At 49.7% G+C, this 22,675-nt stretch overlaps 1 protein-coding gene across 1 annotated transcript in view; it reads left to right on the top strand.

Moving 5' to 3' along the window:
* The window catches only part of ITGA11 (integrin subunit alpha 11), a 75,051-nt gene extending 58,970 nt beyond the window's left edge, over positions 1-16,081 (top strand). The window contains exons 19-25 of the mRNA XM_078854706.1: positions 1,446-1,536; positions 2,504-2,617; positions 4,209-4,295; positions 6,541-6,651; positions 8,008-8,103; positions 11,525-11,638; positions 14,867-16,081. Coding sequence (XP_078710832.1) covers positions 1,446-1,536; positions 2,504-2,617; positions 4,209-4,295; positions 6,541-6,651; positions 8,008-8,103; positions 11,525-11,638; positions 14,867-14,938 — 685 coding nt within the window. The 3' untranslated portion in view covers positions 14,939-16,081. The remainder of the gene's footprint in view (positions 1-1,445; positions 1,537-2,503; positions 2,618-4,208; positions 4,296-6,540; positions 6,652-8,007; positions 8,104-11,524; positions 11,639-14,866) is intronic.
* The last annotated feature ends 6,594 nt before the right edge of the window (positions 16,082-22,675 follow it).

Genomic DNA, 22,675 nt, shown 5'->3' with positions numbered 1-22,675 from the left:
GCAATTTGGATGTATTTGCTTTCCCACATTAGCCAGCGAAAAGCCACTGCCTTGCAATGGAGCATTTAATCCCCTTTACTGCGGCTCCCGTAGAAAAGCATTATTTTACGTCGTCTCGATGACAACTTAACTATTTTCCGAAAGGGCTCAGCTTTCCACTACTGCAGACTAGACTTGAGCTTTGGTTTTCAGTTGAGAAAAAAAATATGAAGGAAACATCAAACCGGAGTCCTTCGGCAATAATGCCACTGTGCTCTCTAACGCTCAGTGGATACATGTAGAAATCGAGTGTAAAAAGCAATGAGGTGACGGGCATTTCATAATGTTTTAACACACAAACCTGCGTGTTATTAAGTATGTGTGCGTGTGATTTCTTTAAGAGAAAAACCACTTACTGGACACAATAATGTTCCTAGCATGTGTTACCAACCTCTGATGTGACTTCACATCCCTGTGTCTGGAATCTTAGTCATAGGATTTAAAATAGCTCACCCCCCATCAAAAAAAAAAAATTTGTGCAAGAGAATGTGCAGAGGATTTTATGCAGCATGTTAAACCAATGTGTCTCCTGGGTGTGAATGCAGAGTTCAAGGAGAAAAGTGAGCTAAAGTTCAGATGACAATTTATTTACACGATTAGCAAAATGCAGCATATATAAGTACATTCCGTGGCTGCCCCCTATCCGGGCTGTAATTTCTACCAGATTTTGGAATCTTTCTGCGATTTCTTATACTCCAGCCAGTGGGGCCCAGCAAGCAAAGTCACTTTATTCCTTGTGATTTATGAGACTGTTTCTTTTCACTCCAACAAAGATGCAACTGCCAGAACCACCCCACGAGCACCGAGAACAAAAATGTTACTCTCTGGTCCCACTAAAAAAGGAGGAATCTTTTCAAAGCCATTGTAAGTTACTTGTTGGCCAAAGGCTTTCTGCCTGTGCCCCAGTACGCACACACCCCAGTGAATGCAGAGCTGCACACCGGATAGCAGAGATTCCTCAGCTGTGGTCTGTGGCAAGCTGGCTGGTCACATGGCGCTGGCTCCTTCCTGGGGGTTCAGCTTCTAAATAGTTATTTGATTAGTTGATTTATATTTATACACCATTGATATCAACGTCCAGAATTCTTGCCGTATTGGGCCCTGCCTATATGTACTAGCTAGAATAATTAACTAGCTTCCTATATTAAAGTGATACAGATTCTGCCAGTGAATTTGCTGCTGATGAAACTAAAGTCTAGCACACCAAGGTGCCAAGGGAGCCTGTCCACACGGTCCTGCCCGGGCACCTCACTCTGACCCGGCCCCTGCCGGCCCTCGAGCGTTTAGCACCGTTAAACGCTGGGTGCTGTGGCTCCTGGCTGATGAATGCCGGGTGCTAGAGTCCTCTTGTTTCTGATTGGTTGTTTTGCTGAGACGTGACACGCCCTCATCCGTTGTCACGACAGGAGTTCGAGTCTGGACTATTATGAAATCAAGTCAAACAGCTCCCTGGAGAGGTATGACAGCATCGGCCCTCCCTTTCATTGCACATTTAAGGTAAGGCAACATTTTCAAGTGATGGGTCAAAATACTTGCCTTGTGTAGGCCCATGGATCAATCTTCAGTTAGCCAGGGCGCTGCCTGGGTGCTGGCACCCAGCACAAGGGGGACTGTCCTGGCGCACAGCGCGCCAAGATCAGGGGAGCCCTGGCTGAGCGTTGGGCCACCTCTGACAAGGCTGCGTGCTCCCAGGCAGAGCAGAGACTCAACCTCGCCATTAGTACACGGTGCCCCTTTCTGACCTGAATGGCTCCTTGCAGCTCGCCATGTCTGTCATCGCTGAAAGACGTGAGAAGCAAAGATCTGGCAGGGTAAAGCCTATAGCCTGGAGGAAGCTGTGGCTACTTCTCTCTGGAAATGAGTTCTCCCTAACCCAAGGGCCCTCCTTCACACCAGCCCTTCTGGCTCCGCGCTGCTTTTGGGGCAGATTTTCCACGTGCTGGTTTGGAAAGCCTGCTCCCCACTCGTCCCAGCATACTTCTGCTCCCCCACTCGCCAGGCTTCAGAGCCCAGCCTCCTCCACAAGCCGTAACATCGGCAGGGCTGTTTGTAGTCGTGTCAGCCCAGGGTGGGCAGCTTGCTGCCATGGGCTGTGTAGACACCTTCTGTGCTATGGTGACCGTCTGCAATGTGGGAAGAATAGCACTTCCCTACCTCTCGGGGGTGCTACAAGGACAGTCAATTAATGGTGACCAGACATCATGGTAACAGGGGCCAGATAAGGTCCTAAAAGAGAGAGATGATTCATTTTACTACCAACATACCCTCAGTAAACAACCGGTTGCCTCACCTGATAAAAAACGTAGTGTTCCAATTTAGGTCCATCTCACAACAAAAACCCACCAGTTATCCCTGAGCAAAGAGCTTACAACTGACAACTTGCTCTTTCTCACCTGGTACAAAAAGGTAATGCTCCTCGAATGCTGATTCCCTGCGTTAAAACAGTCTCTTTTCCATGTTACAGCTGCACAATCTGGGGTTCTTTCCTGTCGACGGTGTGACTATCAAAATCACGATCCCAGTAGCCACAAGAGGAGGGAATCGCCTTCTGCTGCTGACCGACTTCATTGTGGATCAGGTAGCAGTTTTGATTACTTCCACTTTTGGAATGGTTCCAGGAGCTGCCCTTTGAAATATTTCCTTTATAAAGTCTCTTACCAGCGCTACTCTGAGCTTCCCAAATGCTTAACCATTTCCACTCAGTCCATGGGGATTCACAGTAGGCAGCGAGATGAGGCTATAGACCTCCGTCCCATATATAGCCAGGGGACATACTTTCATGTGCTCTAGAAAGTTGGTAGATGCTGTTATATTCATATCCTGGTAGTGGGTAATTATTTTCCTTCTGTCAGTTCACCTTAAGTGTTAATAGTCATCTTCTCGCTTATCTGAACCCAATTATTTAACTCTTTGGCTCTTCCGTACACTCATGGACTTCTTCCTTCCACATTCCTTTGGCTGGGAAAGTGGAAAGTGGTAGCAAGCCACCGGTTTAATCCGCGCCTTGCAAGGACTAAACCTCCTACTAGCATTTAATGACTTCTTGCTGGTCTTGAAATGGTTATGTTTTGACTGGGACATCTGCTGGAACCTGAATAACCACAAAATGGTGAGAGAGTTCAGGGGCAGATCACTGGGCACCTTGTGTATAATTTTCCCTCTGCAATGGAGGATATTTCGCGCGCTCTCTACGAAAAGACAGCCTTGGCTGAGAGACAGTGTGTCAGTGGATATTTTAGCTTCAATACCTGTTTTTGTAGTCACAGCCCTGGCACGCTTGCCCTGTCACACACACCAGCACACGTGGACAGACGTGGATGTCCCAGTCGGCGGGAGGTATTACTGATATAGAACATATGCTCTTGGGAGGACACAAATTCATCTTCCACTTTGGGACTATACCTCCCACTGCCACCCCGGGATGAATTTTTGTTAGTAGAAAAGAAAAAATATTCCATGATCCTCGACAAACCTGTGAAATTGAATTCAAAGCCACTTGTGGGTCAAGCTCTCCCAAAGGGCTTACTCATAGCTGGCTCATTTCAGTGAGACTGTCTCCAGCAAGGAAACAGCTCCTGGAAATAACTCTGTGAACTAGACAGGGTTGAGGAGAGCTGTTAACCTTTTAATTAACCTTTTAATTAAAAATATATTAAACGTGTTAATTAAAAATGAATTGCTAGTAGTGAAAGCCACATGCTGTCCATTATAGCTTGGGTTTCAGATGCTCCTTCTTAACTTCTGATTTCAGGGCTAAACTTTCCATGCCTGAAGATCTGTGACATTTGGGTACCTAATGAGCTAAGAGACTTGTTCTGTGGCCACAACTGACCATGTTGTTGTTTTCAAACAGTAGCTGTCATTAGAGAATAAGTTTGTGTCCATGTTCAGATGTGAATAGATAACAGTAAAACTCTGGACTCATTGAGAGAGAGCATTTCCATGCTTTATTGCTCTCGACACGTTAGATTAGAGGAGAAGGTTTAGATAGAGAACCCAGCCTTCTGTGACACTTGTCACAGACCCATCCATGGACTCTGTATAGTGGAAGAGCAAAAATAAAACTGCCCTGAATATGGAAAGCCATGGGGTGTGTTTGTTTAGTTCCTTTGGGTCAGTTTTAACATGAATTTCTTTATGTTTAACTGAATTTCTTTTGCCCATTGAAGGAAAATACGACATGTAATATCTGGGGAAACAACACTGATTACAGAAGGACACCTGCTGAGGAGGACCTTTCCCGTAACCTACAACTGGTATGCCATTTGCATCGGCTTTTGCCTACCCTCTTGTCTGGGCTCTGTCTCCAAGGCACTCCTGCTCTGTCTTTGTGATTGATACATGTCTCCAAAGATAGCATGACCCTTGGGCTGAATGAAAGAAAGAGCAGAAGGGAGAGGGTGATCCCGTATGCACACAAGTTCTGGGGAAGGCCTCCTGGCTGTGAGAAATGTGCACTGTGTAATTGGCCAGGGTCAGTGTCTCCATTAAGGCCAGCCATTATTCAGGAGGTCAATGTCCAGTCCACCCACAGACCTTGTCTCTCCCCTTCGGAGGCACGTGCCAAAAAACATCACATTGCTGACACAGCAGTGCTCGGCTGCTGGATCAGGTGCAGTTTGTGAAAGCCGTTTTGATGGTGACAAAATGACTCTTTCCAGCGGTGTGTTTGGTTTTGGTTAGAGATGGGCTCAAACTGAAAATACCAATCTGGGTCCCAAACCTCCCACTGCCTGGAGGCTTTGGTTCAGCCCATTGCACAAATCAGAACTGTCCGCTGGCTCCATCTTGTCTTCCCCGTCACATGGGAGCTCCTCACTCTCTCCTCCTTCCAGACCCTGCATGGCTCTGACCTAGCCTACTTTCTCCTCTTTTCTGCTCTCAACTTTCTCCTCCTCCTCGTCAGCGCCCTTTTGTATCACTGCTCAGCTCCATGTAACCACTGTGGAATTAATCCATCTCCTCCTCACCTCGCTCTGTAGGGTTTGTCCACTTAGGGAAGGGATCTCGTTTGTTCTGTATTCCGTATATTGAAGGGCAAGCTGAACCTGATCCAACCCGCCTTGAAACTAGCAACATTCCCATTCGCTTCAGTGAGAGCAGGCCCAAGGCCCTTTATCAACAAATAACACAGTGTGTTTTGTACAGCACCTGGCACAGCAGGGTCCCGATCCTGAATGGGGCTGTTACCTGCACAAAATTCTCTCTTACTCAAACACTCTAGGGGCACCCACCTTTACCCAGTTTCTAGGGCTCAAGCATAACCTTCTGCGGGTTTGCAGGACCTTTTACCAGTGAAGAAGCCTTACACAGTAATATCCTTATCTTCTATTTATTAACAATTACCAAGCAGAATACACATGCTAAGAATATGCATGCTAAGCATGCAGTGCTATGCTCACCAATCCTGATCAGGCAGGTGGACTTTCCCTGTTGGCCAAGGTCATTCTCATCTGGATTCTGGTTGCTGCACGTCACGGTCGTGCAGAGGATTCTTAGCAGTTTGGATCTTAGGCTGTGTCTTGGAGGTGAGTTCTTCTTCTTCTTCTTCCCGGTCTTTCCCTCTTCCTTCTCTCCTGGTCTCCTTCTTGGACCCCAGTTTATATAGTGAAACTGGAATCCTGCTTAGCTATACCTGAACCAATCATTATCCTAACATTTTACTAACCAATCCTAACATAGTGTAACAAAATTCTCTAACCAATCCTACCCCACCACCTTAATTAATGTATTATGTAACAGACAGAAACAATCAAAGAACCAGACAGAGCTCATACAGACAAACAATAGGGAAGTGGGGACCATAAAGATAAAACAATAAAAACATGAGGATTTCACAACCACAGCTATTGATAAGTGGTTTCTTGCCAGACAGGATGCTATCAAACAAAATTTTCTTTAACCATCTTAAGATCCGTTTCTTTATCTGGTGATGGTGGGGGCCATTAGGATGGGGTGTCCTTCTTAACAGCCAGATATTACATTGTTTTAATGTCTTTAGATGAAATATGAGGATGTGACTTTCTGCTTCTTAGCTAATGCCTGCTGCCCTGCTAACATGGCTGCAGACAAAGGCCTTAGGCCTCACAATATGGTGACAGGGAAACCACCTTATCCCTACAGGGCCTTTGGGGCCTGTGGCAAGACGTAGCATAAAATAATAATAATGAAATGGCAACATTCAGAGTCTGGGTCAGATTTCACTCCTCCCTCTTCCATGCACTGAATCCGAGACTGTTCAGATCCAGGATTATGGCACAAACCCAGGCTCTCAATGCTGCTGTTTGATTTCAACATTTTGGTTCTTGTTTATGACCAGAAAATATTTCCGCCTCCCTTTTTCTCCCCGAGCGTGAAACGAGCCAATCAGAGCTGGGCTGCAGTGTCTTTTCATTAGTACCGGGGAGATATTTCTTGAATTATGCACTATCCAGAAGGAGAAGGGAAGCCTGGCCACATGTGACGGTAACATCAGCGACATGCAAACATCTGCTTTTTCAGAACCACAGTAACTCGGACGTCGTGTCCATTGACTGTCATGTGAAATTAGCATCCAATGAAGAAATCAGCTTTCACTTACGTGGCAATCTGTGGCTGGAGTCGCTGAAAGCAGTAAGTACAGCAACCGTCACTGTGCCGACACCGCCATCAAACAGAAAGAGCCTCACGGCGAAGCGTTACAGGGCAAACAGATTGGTCTTCTCCCGAGCTTTCTGCCTGTCCCAGGGAGCACAGACGATTTATTCAGCTACAATTAACCCTCCATCCTAATCTGAAATCTCCTGAGGCACCTCACCATGGAGAATGTAATACTGAGCCTTACACTGCCCGTTTCTTCTTCAAAGTGCTTTGCCATCGTTACCTAGTTAATCCAACACCTCTGTGCGGTGGGTAGAGGCTGAGGTCCAGGGCTCACCTTATGGCTGGTGTGGACTGGCCCAACTCTATGACGTTAGTAGAGATTCCCCTTCTCGCCCCAGATCTGAATTTGTCCCATAGAGACTAGGGGACACTGATGTCAATAAAGCTCTGCTGATCTACACCAGCGGCCGGTCTGGCCCAAGGCCACGTAGGGAGGCTAAGAACTCAGAGCTAGCACAGGGGTTACAGCCCAGTTCTTCCTGAGGTTCTTCCTATGCCCCACCCATCTCCGCCGTTCTGTGATGCCCACGTGCTAATATTCATTCCCCATGATGCAGCAGGTCAAGGGAGGGGACACCAGATCTCATTTGCTTCACCTTCAGCCTAGCCGCCGGGCTCATCAGCCAGGGCAACTCGGACAGCCAGATTGGTCCCTAGCCCAACATTACAGCCCCTCACGTTAACTGGCAGGGTCCAGCCTCACTGGGACGAGTCCAGGAGCCTGGGAACCTGTCTCGGGGAATGTGCACTGGGGCATGTTCTGGGGGTGGCATCGAGGCAGCTGCTCAGCATTTGGACTGTGTCTGAGGAACAGCACAACTGCCTGCAGTTGGGTCAGCAATGAGCCACAGGGCCTTGCACCGTGACATCTCCAGCAGGGGCTCATAATGACCAAAAGCTGTTGCCATCTGACGGCCATTCAGAGGCCTGTATTACATGTTTGGTGGTCTCAGGCCATATCCCAGTGGACGGTGCCCACCCCACAAGACCCACCGTCGCAGGTGTTGACATTCCCCTGCTAAGACCGAACTAGCCTCTGGCCCTTAAAGGTGGCTCCTCTAGATTCTGATGGGGCACATTGGCTGGGCTGAGGACACTTGTCCTGTCCCAGGCAGAGAGCCAGGGAGTCAGTCCCCAGGGCTCTCGTCCCAGCCCCGTACACCGGCGCCAACCCAGCCCTGCGCTGCATGGCATTCGCGCCTCTAGCAAATGGTCCCCTTCCATTGCAGCTGCCCCTTTGGGACGTCGCCTGACCTGGGCTCAGTGTTACATTCTAGTCTCACGCTGGGCCTGGTGCCGATTCTCACCATTGTTCTGTCTGTGCAGCTGAAGTTCAGATCACTGAAGCTCACGACGAATGCAGCTCTGCAGCGACAGTTTCGCAGCCCCTTCATCTTTCGGGAAGAGGACCCCAGCCGCCAGGTGAGCTGCTTTAGCTCTTGAAAAAAGAACAGGAGGACTTGTGGCACCTTAGAGACTAACAAATTTATCTGAGCATGAGCTTTCGTGAGCTAAAACCCACTTCATCGGATGCATGCAGTGGAAAATACAGTAGGAAGATAGATATATACACATATATACACTGCATGCATCCGATGAAGTGGGTTTTAGCCCACAAAAGCTTATGCTCAAATAAATTTGTTAGTCTCAAAGGTGCCACAGGTCCTCCTTGTTGTTTTTACTGATACAGACTAACATGGCTGCTACCCTGAAACCTTTAGCTCTCGACTATACTCCCCAATGACGGGAGCACAGATATTTGCATTAGAAGGGAGGGGATGGAGAAAGCCCTAAGTGGGGCTGGACTGCATCAGGCTACCGTGGAAAAGAAATCAGAGCAACTCCAACCCAGCCAGGTGGGCAGGCTGGCCAGAGAGAGCTGGTGATTCAGAATAAGGCAGATTCAGGTGCCACCTTTCCCTACCCCTCAACCTTGGAAACCGACAGGACTCTCAGCTACCGGGCTGAAATCAGGGGAAGCTGCAGCCAGAGCTGCCATAGCCCCGGAGCTGAGACTGGCCATTGATTTCACAGGGCCCAGGGCAGACTGCCAGAGTTTTCCCATCCCCCAGATCAGCAGAGGAGGAAGCTGGGGGTGAGGCGAGTTACACACATTCCCATGCACACGCGCCCACCCTCCCTACCCCTGGCGACTGGAGAAAGGGGAGAATTAAGGTCTGTGAAAGACCCTCAGGTGCTCAGATACTGATGAGTGTCGTACAAAACAGACTAGAAAAGAAAAGAACATTGCAGCCATAGCCGAGTCCAGTGTATCTGCCGGAATCCCTCGGTTTATTTAGCCGCTTACAGGCTGCACGTGCCCTTTTATAGGTATTTTCTTTGCTTTTGTCAATTTGCACTTGAGCTGACATTTTTCAGGCACTTTGCAAATGGCTTTTGCTGGAACCAACTCCCCTCCACTCAGCTTTCCAGGCAGCAGGGCAGGCTGGGGAATCTCTGGTTGTTTCACCCTCGCAGCCGGTTTCTCTGAGTTATTTGGCCATCCCCACATTCCCGTGGAGCCCAAATGCACCAGTGTCTCTAGGACACAGCAGCTGGTGGCACAAAACAATAATGCCAAGGGGCAAAACTGGATCAAGTGCCCTGCCCCAGAAGACCCAGGGGCCTGGCAGAGGGGAAATGAGATGGCCAGCAACGGCAGGGATCAGTTCACGCGTGACACCGTGTGGGTCCATCTACGCTGCAGTTAGCAATATGATTGCAGCGCGGGCTAAACAGCAGTGAAGGCTCAGTGGCCTGGGCATCACCACTGGCTGTTCGAGGCCACCCGGATCCCTGGGCATACACGTGCATGGCTGCCGTGTCGTCACTGCTGGTTTTAGCCGTGCTCGCAAGAGTAAAGCTGTCATGGGTATGCTGGCCACAGCTGCCGTTGCCCCTTTATTGGCAGCGTAAATGTACCCTCAGAGATGGGGGGGGTGCAACAGAGGACTCCACATAGTCCAGGCGAGGCCACTTGTAGCCACTGAGACATGCAGTGTGTCCTAAAAGCGGCCCATCAGGGACTCCGGTGGGTCTCTTCCAAAAGGCAGTTCCACAGACAAGCACCCTTGGTGGAGGAAGCCCGGTCCCCAGACTGGGACTGCCAGGCAGGGCAGAGGGCCCAGAGCGATGCGCAGAGGAAGCGGGGCAATGAAGTGGCCTCCAGAGAGACTGTTCTGTTAAAAGGGGCTTTACCCAAACAGCCATTGTGTGGCGGCTGGTTCATACTGGCTGAACTGCGTCTCCGGGGCTGAACGGCTGGAGAGTGTGGGAATTCCCTGATCACTAGGCTCAGGGCCTCATCCGCGGCCTTCAGCAGGCTTTGGATCAGCCCCACGGTTCCAGCAGCAGACGCCAGGCTGCAGTCCCCTGGCAGGGGAAGATCTGCCTGGAGCGGAGACATTGCTGTGCAAGCTGCCCGTGCTCCCTGTTCCCACCAGGCCCAGAGCCCCGGCAGGGCTGGTTGGGAGGCTCCGTGCCAGGCTCCCAGGAGATGGAATCACTCAGTGTCTCCTTGGCAGGAACAGGCAGTGGAGCTGGATGATCCACGCCAGCCACCAGAGGGTCCGTGTGCTCTGTCAGCCTTCAGAGCTGCCCTCCCCCGGCGGTTGGCGGCAGCAGCGTTGCCATGTGCCTGCCCATGGAGAAAACTCCAGGGTGGCCAACTCTCATGATTTCATTGCAGCTCTCGCAGCATTTGGCGGTTTTCTTAAACCTCCAGCTCCTGGAGTCCTGTGATTCCGTGAGAATCTCAGCTGTCATTGAGCAAAACCAAGTAGGTGTCAAGCCCTCATGGTCGCAGAGCAAAGCTTGAAAATGTAGCCGAAAGGGACGTGTTCGTCCAGCGCTGGAGCGTTTTCCCACGTGACCCCTTGCCCCATGGGGTTTGTATGCAGACCTGTCTGAGGCAGAGCCAGACAAGCCAGACTCCTGCTCCCACTAGGTCACCGCGTTCCCCGCTGGGCCCAGAGAGAATGGAGCGCTGCTGCCCTCTGCTGGCTGCAGGCTTCATCTTCTAGCCAGTAGCCCTGCCAGCCATCCTGGGCTGCCACAGGCCCTGCAAAGGGATTAGAGAGATGTCTGTCCATCGCAGGAAACTCCATTGTTAGCCTGAGCCTCGCTGCCTACAGACACCCACATTCTAGCACCGGCAGCCAAGTGACAGCAAGAAATGTTCAGTCGTTCTTTAAAATCTAAGGCAGGTGAAAAAACTGTGTTTTATTGCATTCCGTGTCAGGCCCTGCCTGCAGCCCCCGTGTCCCGCTGAGTACCATAGTCCCCTTTCAGTAGGGCCCTAAGTAGGGCAGATACAGCCTGGCAGAGCCGTGTGCCTGTTCCCAAGCCTGAGCCTCTGTGATCCTGTTACCTCCTAACTGCTGCCTCGAAAGGGGTGGACTGAGGTGCAGGTGCAGCTGGATTTGAGATGAAGGCCTCGTCTACCCTGGGGATCCCAGCTATCTGCACCCACCCGCCAGAGTGGCTGCACCGATGCAAAGCCCTGGTCCACAGGCAAAGCTGCAATGTGCACCAGTGAACTGGACAGTGCAAGTTCTGGCTCTAGGCTAGGGGGTGGCACCAGTAAGCTAGTCTGCCAGCTGAAATCAGGGCATGTGCCAGGCGCAGAGAAGGCCTAAAAGTGGCATGCAGGGGGGCAGAATGGGGGGGTGGAGGGAAGCACTCTGCAAACCCAAGCACGTTCGTCTCACACAGCTCCCACCTCAGCAGCCCCCACCAGCCTCCGGGGAGGATGCCACAGGGTGTGGCCTGGCCACAGGCAGGGCTGTCGATGTGCTCAGCGTTGGTGCTGACGAAGGGGATTCTGATCCTATTCCTATTGCAGATAACGTTTGAAATCTCCAAGCAAGAGGAGTCCCAGATCCCGATCTGGATCATCCTAGGCAGCACGCTAGGCGGGCTCCTGCTTCTCGCGCTCCTTGTCCTGGCTCTGTGGAAGGTAAGGCCAGTTTCCAGCCAGCACTCGGGGCAGACACGCCTCGTGCGGCTGGGACAAGCTGACGCCGTTTCCCTGCACTGTCATTATTCCTTTGTCATCGACCCATCGACATGAAGGCCAGAAGGGACCATTGTGACCTCTGACCTCTAGCATGACGGACCATAGAACTTCACCCACCTCCCGCCTCCTTCTTCCCCTTGATTCCGTTTCCTTTGGTGAAGATGTTGTAGCCTCTTCCTTCTCCCCAGAGCCAGAACCCAGCCCCACCCCACCCCCTCAGGCTCTGTGCATCCCCCTGCACAGCACACTTGGGTTTGATAACTCAGGGCTGTAAACTAAAACGCCCTCCGCTGGAAGTCAAGGGACTCCTCCAGGAGGGACAAGCCTCAGATGCAACTTGAGTTCCCAATATGACCCCAAAACATCAACCAGCCTGCAACCCGCACTGCTCGGATGGCTTGGAAATGGTCACAGTCAGGCTCAATGCCCGGTGCCCTGGAAGGGAGACAAGGAAGCCCCCAGTGCCCTCCACATCACTTCCTTGTCCCCCTTCTTTCCTGTTTGTGGCGAAGGCAAAGAGAACAGCCCACTCCCTAGCCCAGCTTTAGCCTCAACTCTGGGCGCAGATTGGGTTTCTCACCTCCAACTTGAGCTTCTGGGGCTGGGAGCAGGGCCACGCAGCACCCCAGGGGAACAGGCTGAACAGCCATGTAAGAGGGACAGGGTCACGCTGTGTAAAGAGAGAGGAGCAGAGAGGCTGGTCCCTGGCTGCCAGGGATTTGAGCTGACAAACATCATCGAACTGAGTGGCCAAATTGCAAGCAAGGCAGAAGGCAGCGCTGTCGGGGAGTGAGACCGAAACCCCCGGAGGTCAGTGCCAGCTTTGTGAGCTGTGCAGACCATTAAATACCCCCGGGCATAGTGAATTGCACTGGGAAACACACTGGACATCGGGAAGACAAAGGTCCCCTTGCCTGGCATACCCAAGAAACCGATCACATGGGATACGCCGGGGAAAGGGGACAAAGGCCCAAGGCCCCTGATGTTGTGCCCTGGAGATGAAGTCCCTTCCTGAGCCCGTGTTTAGGGATGGGTTTAAGTGTCTTCTCAGAGCTCGCACTGTGCATTGCAGTTGCTCTTCCCAGCAAATCTTTGATAAACCTACACCAAGTTTTGTCCACAACTAGGGCATGACTGAATAGATTGCACTTCCCGAGAGGGCCCCTTCTCAGGCAGGTAAGATCGCTGGTTAAACAGATGGGGTGCGGGCAGGCAGGTTTTGCTGCTCGTTGTCAAGCTGGAGTGGGAGGTTGGGGCAGGCAGAGCACATCCAGCCAAGGCTGCCCTGTCTTTGCTCCAATTTTCTGAGTATGTCAAAAATCCTGCTCCCATAAGTCTATGGCAAGACTGCCATTCATTGTAATGGGACCAGGATTTGCCTGTGTGGAACAGGGGACCCTGGCATTTACAATTTACATGTAAACGTTTCAAAAGAGCAGTAATCTGGGTTTGTGGCTCGACCCATGAAAAGACATAAGATACCCAACACCACATCCTGGGAGCTCTTGCCCTTCGAGCACCTACAGCGTGCATTATTGCTTTGTCTGAAAACCTTTGAACACTTGAGGTGCTTCTTCCCCCGCCCCCAGAATACAAACCAGGGTTCACAGCAGCAGTGAATAAATGGAGATTCTTTTTCTGAAAGCTTCAGAGAAATCCTACAAGAATTTCTCACTCTCAAGCAGTGAGACTCCGACAGAGGCTCGGGAGCCGCAAGTGGCTCTTTAATGTGTCTTCTGCGGCTCTTTGCAGCACATGATATCAAAACACCGTGACTTAATTATTAACCAATCAGGAAGCTTTTACTGTGTTATTAACCAATTGTAGACAACTTGGTCAGTCATGTTGCTGTGAGAATAATCTATACAGTAAAAACTGCGTTATCCGCACTTCACCAGCCGGGAAGCTCTATTAACCGGCATTTCTGATATCGCCCACTACAAAGCTTCAGTCTCGTAACTGGGACTAGTCCGCTGCCCAGGAGGTTATGCAATTGCACATTGTGCACTTTTATGTAAACGAGGCAGAAGACAAGCAAGCTGATATCAGGGCTTTATTCAGAAAAGCAGCTTCCAGGGTGTGTCATAGGGTCATTACACAGTCAGCCCAATCTCCTACACCTGCTGCCTCTACAATAATAACCGATGTTGATAATGACGACCCTGAGGCACTGCAAGATCCTGAAGTGCCTTCTCAATCATCAAAGATTCAATTATGTTCAGTATCGTTTTAGTGTTGTGTATTTTTAGTGACCTGGGTGTATGCCACGCAGCCCATAGTGATATGTAGTGGCCTAAGATAACCTACTGGATCGAAAACTTTACCTGCGTACACCTAAGTGCTTCAAGAAACCAACCACTCTGCCGTGCAGTACCAGTACTGGATTGGTGAATACCGGAATACCGTCCTGGATCTTATACTTCATTCATTTGATTGTAGTCTAATGCTTTGAAAATTGGTATTCCCTTGGTAAAGTATAACTCTCCATTAACCGCAATATTTGATTAATTGGCACCCCTTATTCTCCCAACATGCCGGTAACAACGCTTTTCCTGTATATATTAAATGAACCAGTGAATTCACACTCCTGTGGCTCTTTTGGGTAATGTGGATCACTAATTTGGCTCCTGAATTACTGAGGTCTGGGTATCACTGCTCTAAAGGAACAGGAACGCTCAGGTGCCACACCATATCTTGTAAAAAGCACATTTACTGATCGACTAACACGTTAAAACCAAATGATGAAAAACGAAAACCTCTCTGCCACGAGTGCAGGGGACTAGATGACCTCTCAAGGTCCCTTCCAGTCCTGCCATTCTATGATTCTACTCTCTGCCATTGATACTTCTGGCATTTCAGTCACCTTGGACAGATGAATCAGTTTCCCTTCCTGCTTTTCAAACACCAGCAGGTGCTGCAATGTTTCAAGGAAATTTAAATGCGAGCCATTTGAAAAGTTTTTTGCTGAATTTTTCTTTAATGTCAAACACATTTTTGTCATGATAAAATTTTCCAAACCCTTTTTATTGCCAACAAATGTAAATGTGGGCCCTTCACTGCCTGACAATATCCCTCTAAAAGAAATGCACTTCAACATAAGCCGCTGAAGTAATGGTGGGGTTGTGTTTTTTTTTTTTTTTTTTTTTGTCTTTTCTTTAATTCCTACAGCTTGGATTTTTTAAAAGTGCCAGTCGCAAGAGAGATACAGAACAGGAGCAGAATGCCAAAGTATTCGAATGAGGCTTCCCCAGCGAGAGCCTGTGAAGCTCATCTATCTATCAACGTGTTCATATTAATTTACAGCTTACGGAGTATATGTTTGTCTTGATGCCGAGGGATGTGGGTGTGGAACTCCGTTTGCATTGAGATGAGAATACACCCCTTTGTGTGACGTTATCTAAATAAAACCCATTCGGTGGCTATATACCACAGGAGCACAAGCATCAAAAGGTACTTCAAACTGGTTTTAAATAGCTCTGTTCTGCCTGGCCACAGGCAGCTATGCATATCTGAGAGAGAGAGAGAGAGAGAACTAAGGGCAACAACAGACTAGGGGTGGTCGTTATGATTAATTTTTTTATGCTGGGGATTGCAAGTTTAATGACATGCTACAGATCTAAGAAACAAGCAAGCCAGAGTAATTGCGAGAGCTGTGAGATTAGGGTGAAATCTCAGGAGATTTACAGTAGCTAATTTTCATGTATAAAATCCCACTGATTAATTGCACCTCCTGTTCTTGAACTTCTTAATCTGCATTAGGGATGGGATTTGAGAGACGTTCTAGCTGAAAGACGTAGAAAGTCCAGTTCCCAACTGTTAAGCTGTAGCAACAGTAAACCTGCATTTATTCTTTGTTCATTGAAATGGCCTCACACACTGTGGGTAGTGAGTGTTCCAAAATAGTTTGAGGGAATGGACCTTGTGCAGAGCACTCTTTTGAGGCTGCTACTGCTACTAAACAATACTTTTGAGATACCTCATATTAAAGGTTAACATTTGGATTATTCAAACGGGGCGGACTTGTCAGTAAAATGCCACATGTGAATTCCCCACCTGCATGATTTGCCTGAGGAAATAAGATTTCTCCAGTGAGGAAGAAAGAGACGAAAAATCCTATCCAAATAGTGAACAGATACATTGAACAAGTTACACATTTGTTAAATTCATGTTGTGCATCAAAATTTAATAATGCAGGGTTCAGTGGAGCTCCCACTGAAGCAAAGCGGAGCTGGCTCAGGCCATTATAAAGCCACAGATCCCCAAGTGTTTTACATTTTCTGAGTGGAGCAGTTTAACGGAGAGATTTTAATTTGCTTTCTTTTTAATGCACTGAAAACAGTTAATAGCAAATTAAAGCACCTTAATGCAAAACTTCAGTGTCCAGCTGTATATACTTATTCTGAAAATATTTACCTGTTTAAACACAAAAAAAATCAAAAAACCAGTTTGAAGTGTTTTCTACAAACTGTGCAATTTCAAAGAGAAAACGTGCAACAGGAATCGGAATGTGTATTATAATTGTATATACTTTGTGTAATGCAGAGATGATCAGTGCTGTTTGACAAAAATCTTTTCTTTTGCATAATATAATTATTTATGCTAATATTAACTTTATGATTGAAAAGAAAGAAAGCAGATGCCCACCCGATGTGTAATAAAGTCTGTTAAATACTGTTTTAGTATTTTTTAAGGTTTAAAAATTCATAGTTTCAACTACCATTCTGTGCTAACCCATTTTCACCAATTATCATCTAGAATTGGACTGAATTGTTCACGTGCCTTTAGCATAGAGTGGAAAGCGGGACTATGATTATACTAGTTCTGCCTTTATTTATTTTTAAAATGAATATATAGAAGCCTTCTTTTAAAGGGACACTGTCAGGTTGAAAAAACTAAATGTTTACGCTTGCAGCATGAGTAGGGTGACCAGATGTCCCACTTTTAAAGGGACCGTCCCATTTGGGGGGACTTTTTCTTACATAGTCTATTATCTTCCCACCCCCATCCCATTTTTTCACAGTTGCTATCTGGTCATCCTAAGCATGAGTATCCCATTGTGGGCCCATCCATACACATGTTGCAGGAACAGATCCTTTGGGCCTTATCGTTGTGTTAAAACTTTAGGTTATTTAAACTGAAAAACAAATCTAATTGACTTTTCTTGCGTTTTGCATTTCTCAGCTTGAGCAAGGGAAAGTCTAGTCAGTTTCATTATTTCTAGTCATTTTTACTTTCATGTTCTCCTGCACTAGCCCAAGCCTGTAATGGGGATGCAACTGCTTCAGGGAGTTGTGTATTTACGTCTGTTTCCACTGGTGATTTTAAACAAAGAATGGGACTAGCTATGTTAGTTTTAGGCTTTGTGAATGATTAGCATGGGGGTGCCTGTTTTACAAAACTGAATGGAGATTTTTGACCTGACATTGTCCCTTGAATTCAATATTAGATTGGGAATAGCAAATGTTTCCCATCACAAGAATGAATTTTCTTATTGAGCTGCCTTAACTAAAATATTGGCCATTGTACATCGTTTTTTTTTTTCCCCTTCTCTGAGTAATCAATTTTCAGAAATCTTGCAAAATAATCATGTTGAAAGTATTTAAATGGAAGGCTGTGTAAAGAACATTGAAGTCATCACTTCATCCTCACACGACCTCTCTCTTTGACCAACATCAAAACCAACCAAAAAAACCAACCCCAACAAACAAACAAACCAGTAGCTTGTTCATTTCAGATGTTGGTGACGAGAAAATTAATTTTCTTTTTCAAATCCAAAACTTTAGCTTATCATTAGCATTTCCCCCATATTTTAAATAACGTCAATCTACACGAAATAGAAAATACCTCTAGGTCAAAATTCACTGGGGCCTGATTTTGCACCATTGAAGTCAATTGGCACTTTGCCACTTCGTTCGGTGGGCACAGAATAAGATCAATAGTGAATAAGCAACAGTGTAAACAGAATACCCAGTATTGCTGTGGGTTGGGGTCTTTCCACTGGCAACCAAACGGATGAAACGTCGCGACTTCGTATTAATTCTGTTCCTTAAAACAAAAGAAAATGATCGTCCGATCAGTTCTTGCGTATACTATACTAATAATGGGAAAATAAAAGCTTTTCTGATGTATTCCACCAGTCTCATAAAGAACAAAAAGAAGCGCTACCATCTTCTTTGGGATTGCAAGATGTCTGGCCAGTGCCTCATTCTAATGAGCTGCATCTGAAGTTCACATTGCTCGTGTATATAGGAAAAGTTTCGCTGGCAAGTGCTAGTTACATGGTTAGCAAGTTTCCAATTTGATGAACATGCTTTGCCAAAACTTGCCACTGCTGTAAAATATGCAAACAATGTGCTTGTACACAGGGTATGTAAATATGCTTTGAAATGTGCAGCTCTACTTTGTAACACTGAACTGCTGGGAAATACAATTTGAAGAGTTGTGTACATGGTCTTAATGTTCAGCTTTGACTATTTATTTTTTCACATTTTCTTCTGTCGTGGTGCTGCTGAAATCAACTCAGCAAGAATTGGGCTGTCCCTGCAATGTTAGCAAATAGAATTTGGTTTCACGCCGCACCTTTCGTTCTCAAGGTGTCTCAGAAGCGCATGGAATGAAGTTACTGTTCAGAGACCAGTGGTGGAGACAAGCATAGTGATGAATGAAGCAACAGCTCATAACCTTTGTACGCCAAGGCCCCAGTTCTCTGGTCTGTTTGAGCAGGCACACAGAAGGGGCATCGAAAGGGCTTGGGTGTTTTTTTGCATTGTCCTCAGGGTATGTTAGAGCAGCCTTAATGCTGCTCTAACCTAGTTTTGAGTGCAGAGGCACCCAGGGGGCTGGTGCGTCAGCTCAGAGTACCTGGAGCACAAGGCCGTTCCAGCAGTGCACCTCGCCACGAAAGCCCCTTTGCTAACGGGGGCGATCTGCTGCTTTTACGGCCTTTTTAAGCTATTCGAGCAGCATGAATGGGCTAGAGGGCAAGTGCATAGGGCCCTTGCAGCCTGTTTTACAAAGGGTTAGGAATGGTGGCCAAGTTCAGCGGGACCCACGCCAAAAAAGTGTAGCCCCAGCTCCAAACTGGTGCCCTCTTTTCTGTTTAATTCTACGCGCCTTTTTTGTTTGGTTAAAAACGGCCATACAGAGTCAGACTAATGGTCCATCTAGCCCAGTGTCTTGTGTGCCGACAGCAGTCACTGGGTGACCCTTGGTTCTTGTGTTATGTGACGGAGTAAATAACACTTCCTTAGCCACTTTCTCAATGCCAGATGGTTATTTAAAGCTGCTGCACACCAAGGTCACCGTTAGCGTTTAAACTGTTAGCTTTTCTCTTAAAACCCAAGCCAGCAAATGCTGAAGTTCAATGCAAATGCACAGTGTACCCCAGCGGTAGTAAGCAGCAGGCCGTTGGAGAGGTGATGGCAGGCTTTTCAAGCACAGCTCCCTACCCCTCCCCCCCCCGCACCCCTTGCTGCCTGGCTATTGTGCCCACTTTGGTTCTGACTCTCCAGCACTGAGCTGGGTGCGTGCCGGGTGAACCCAGACTGCTGGTCTCACGTTCATAGGCAATGCAGGCTGCCCTAGCAGGCCTTTCTATGTCTCCTCCTACTCTGTGCCGGTGTGTCTGGAACCCAGCCAGGCCTTAGCAAGCTGGCTTGTAGCTCCATTATATGAGTGTTTTACGCCTACATTCAGTGCACCTGGAGCTCTCCGGAGGCAGCCGATCATAGTGCCTGGGGGGGGGCGAGGGAACAAAGGCCTCCCTGCCACCAAGCCCCCCAGAGGGGCCCGTCTGCTTGCTAGGGATCACCAGCCAACCAATGACCTGCAAGCTGCTGTTTGAGAGAGCAGGGACCGGACCCTGCTTCGCCCCAGAGAGTGCCCTAACCACAGCCTACAGGGGCATTCGCCTGCTCTTGCGGGCCCAAGGACTGCTCCAGCTTGCCTGGAAAGGGGACCAAACGTAACACAGCCGCTGGCCCCAGCAGGCCTCCAGCCCCTGTGTAACCTGGCGCACGTAATGAGGGCTAGCTCGCTGGGACCCCAAACCAGAGGGAGGCACAGCCATAGACACTAATCCCCATCCTGTAACAGGTTGCCGCAGCTGCTGGGCACCAGTGAAGCAGGGTAACGTGTCACTGTACAGCAAACCTAAAGCAAGGGTTACGGGCCTTGGAAAAAACCCCAGTGTGCGCGGGGACTCCTGCAGTGGGCCATAATGTCTGGCAGCGGGCCAGTGGCCACATGGACCCTGAGCCTGGCCTGCACAGCCAGCTTTTCGCCAACCATGGATGGCACATCAACTTCCTTCAGGGCAGCTAGACCCCCGCCCACCTGAGCCCCGAGCTCCCCACCGGCCCCAGCTGCCCTGAACCCAGGTCACTGCCCGGCCTGCCCCAGTCACGCCGGCTGCCCCGACCCCTGGGCCAGTCCAAGCTGTCCCAGGCCCTGGGCGGGGCCCATACCCTGGGTTAGGGGAGGCTTAGCCTGCCCTGGCCGTTGATACCCACCGCCCCTGCAAACATAGCCACTTGTCACACTGTCCACACAGGCATATCGCCTTCGTCACATGGCCGGGGGGGGGGGGGGGGGTAAATTTGCGAGCCTGCCTAGTTGGTATGTGGAAGGAGCTGTTGCATTTAATCATTGCCATGAACCAACAGGCCAGAGGGGGGGCAAAATGTTTGCAGTTGACTAACAGCCAACTAGGCCAGGGCGCCACGCTGTTCCCCACCCACGCGCCTCTCCCCTGCCTCGGGACTAAATTTGTAATCCAAGTAGAGAAAATGGTTCCCATTTGTAACACAGATGCTCACCATGTGTCATCACTGGGCTGCATGGTGGTGGGAAAAAACCCTCCAGGCCTAGGGTTTGTCTACACAGGGCCTTGGCTACACTGCAATTGCACACCCACCAGTGGCCTGTGCCGGCTGGCACAAGGGGGCTCTTTGCAGCCGTTCACTCAGGCTGCAGCTGGAGCTCTGGGACCCCTGGGGGCACAGCAGGGGTTGGGTTGGGGTGGACACTGCAGAGTAGCAGGTTTGTGAACTAATTTGCCCTTAGTGCGTCTGAGACCGGGGGGGGGGGGGGGGGGCACACGGCTGTAAGCCGCCAGCTTACACCCTGGCCCCAGCCCTGGTAGACCGGGGATGGAGCTGCGCCGTTTACAACAAGCCCCCCCAGGAAGTCACTAAAACTAGCACGACACCAGCCTGGCACCGAACCACCACGCAGCCAGCTGCAGTCGAGCAAGTCGAGCCCTGCAGTCACTGGGTCCTTGCTGGTGCTCCTGGGCACAGCGGGCCAAGCGCTGGCTAGCGATGGCCACCAGTGCATTGCAGAGGGGCTCAGTGCACCAGAGGAGACGCGACTGAAGGGCAGCTGGGCTGATTCGAGTGTGCAGCCTGAGCCCTCTGTCAAGGACACAGCAATGCACTGGGCAGCCCCGCTCACATGCTAGACCAGGGGTGGCCAATCCAGGGCTCCGGAGCCACGTGCGGCTCTTCAGAGTTAATATGCGGCTCCTTGTAGCGGCACCGACTGACTCCGGGGCTGGAGCTACAGGCGCCAACTTTCCAATGTGCCGGGGGGTGCTCACAGCTCAACCCCTGGCTCTGCTTCCCCTCCGAGCCTGCCATGCCCTTGTTCCTCCTCCCCAGAGCCTCCTGCACAAAACAGCTGATCGGGAGGTGCAGCGAGTGGGTGGGAGGCACTGGGACCTGGGGTGGGGGGAGCCGATGGGGGGGCTGCTGACGTGTTAATGTGGCTCTTTGGCAATGTACATGGGTAAATTCTGGCTCCTTCTCAGGCTCAGGTTGGCCACCCCTGTGCTAGATGCACCAGAACGTCTGGGGCTCGGGAAATCATTCTACCCCCCCCCCTTCCTTGGCCAGCGACGCAGCATCCCAGCGCTGGGGTAGGAGGGAGGCAGATGTGCTGCTTCGCCCTGTTCCAGCCCCGTGACAGCATTTGCCCCTTGTTCCCAGCACAAAGTCCCCCTTCGCATCTCTCCACACTGTAATCATCTCCCTCCCGTCCCGTTCAGCTTGCGCCCCCCTTTCTTCCTCGTCCTCTGCAGCTTCCCTCTCTCCCTCCCCCCGGGCACGGGGGGGCAGCTGCTCCTCCCACGGCTGTGCCCCTTCTGCAGCGCTTCCCAGAGACACCCCTGAGAGCAGCAAACTGGGCTTGGGTGACTGCAGGAGACACAGCAGTAGACAGAGGGCCTGGCCTGGCCCGCAGCTTCCCTAGCATTTGGTGGAAAGCAAAACAAAGGAACTACCCCGTCCCCTGGCCCTCCCCGTGAGAATGGCCCAGGCAAAGGAAATAAACCACCCCTAAAATGCTGTGGTGGAGCCCCTTCTCTGAGGGTGTCACTGAATGAGAGTGATTTTTAACTAAGCCGGGCCGGGAAGGTGGGCACTCAGCCCTGCCGGAGCTGGGGAGGGCATGGCTGGATGCTGGGTATCAGATCTATACCTAGCTTTGTATTCAGCCTCAGCCACCGCCAGTTGATAAGAGCTTCTCCATGCTTACTCCTCACAGCTCTCTTCAAGGGCAGCACCGCCCCCTTCAGCAGCTGCTAATGGTGCCGACTCACCCCCAACCACACTTGAGGCTGAGCTGGGGCAAAAACCTGGCTGCAAGAAATGGTCCCAGGATGCTTTGAACATTTTAATTTAAGCATCTAATAGAACAGCTGATTTAGGGGGGCTGGAAACCACCACCCGTGCGCCCTGCTGTGATACTGGCCCTTCAAAGGTTCCAGTCCCGGGAACTCGAAAGCACAAGAGTCTCTCAACAGAAGCTGGGGTCCTGGCTTTTCACTGGCTGAGTCGAGCAGTGGGTGGCAGCGAATGAGCAGCATCCATAAGGAAGTGTCTCCCGTTTGAAAAAGGGTTGTTTTAGGGAACTGGTTTCTTACCTCTAACCTTACCCTGAAACGTATTTCTGCAGCTTAGCTGTATTTATCCTCGTACA

Source organism: Lepidochelys kempii, chromosome 10 (genome assembly GCF_965140285.1).
Source record: "Lepidochelys kempii isolate rLepKem1 chromosome 10, rLepKem1.hap1, whole genome shotgun sequence".
NCBI classification, from domain to species: Eukaryota; Metazoa; Chordata; order Testudines; family Cheloniidae; genus Lepidochelys; species Lepidochelys kempii.
Note: the sequence above shows the minus strand (reverse complement) of the source record. Positions and strands in the feature narration are given on the sequence as shown.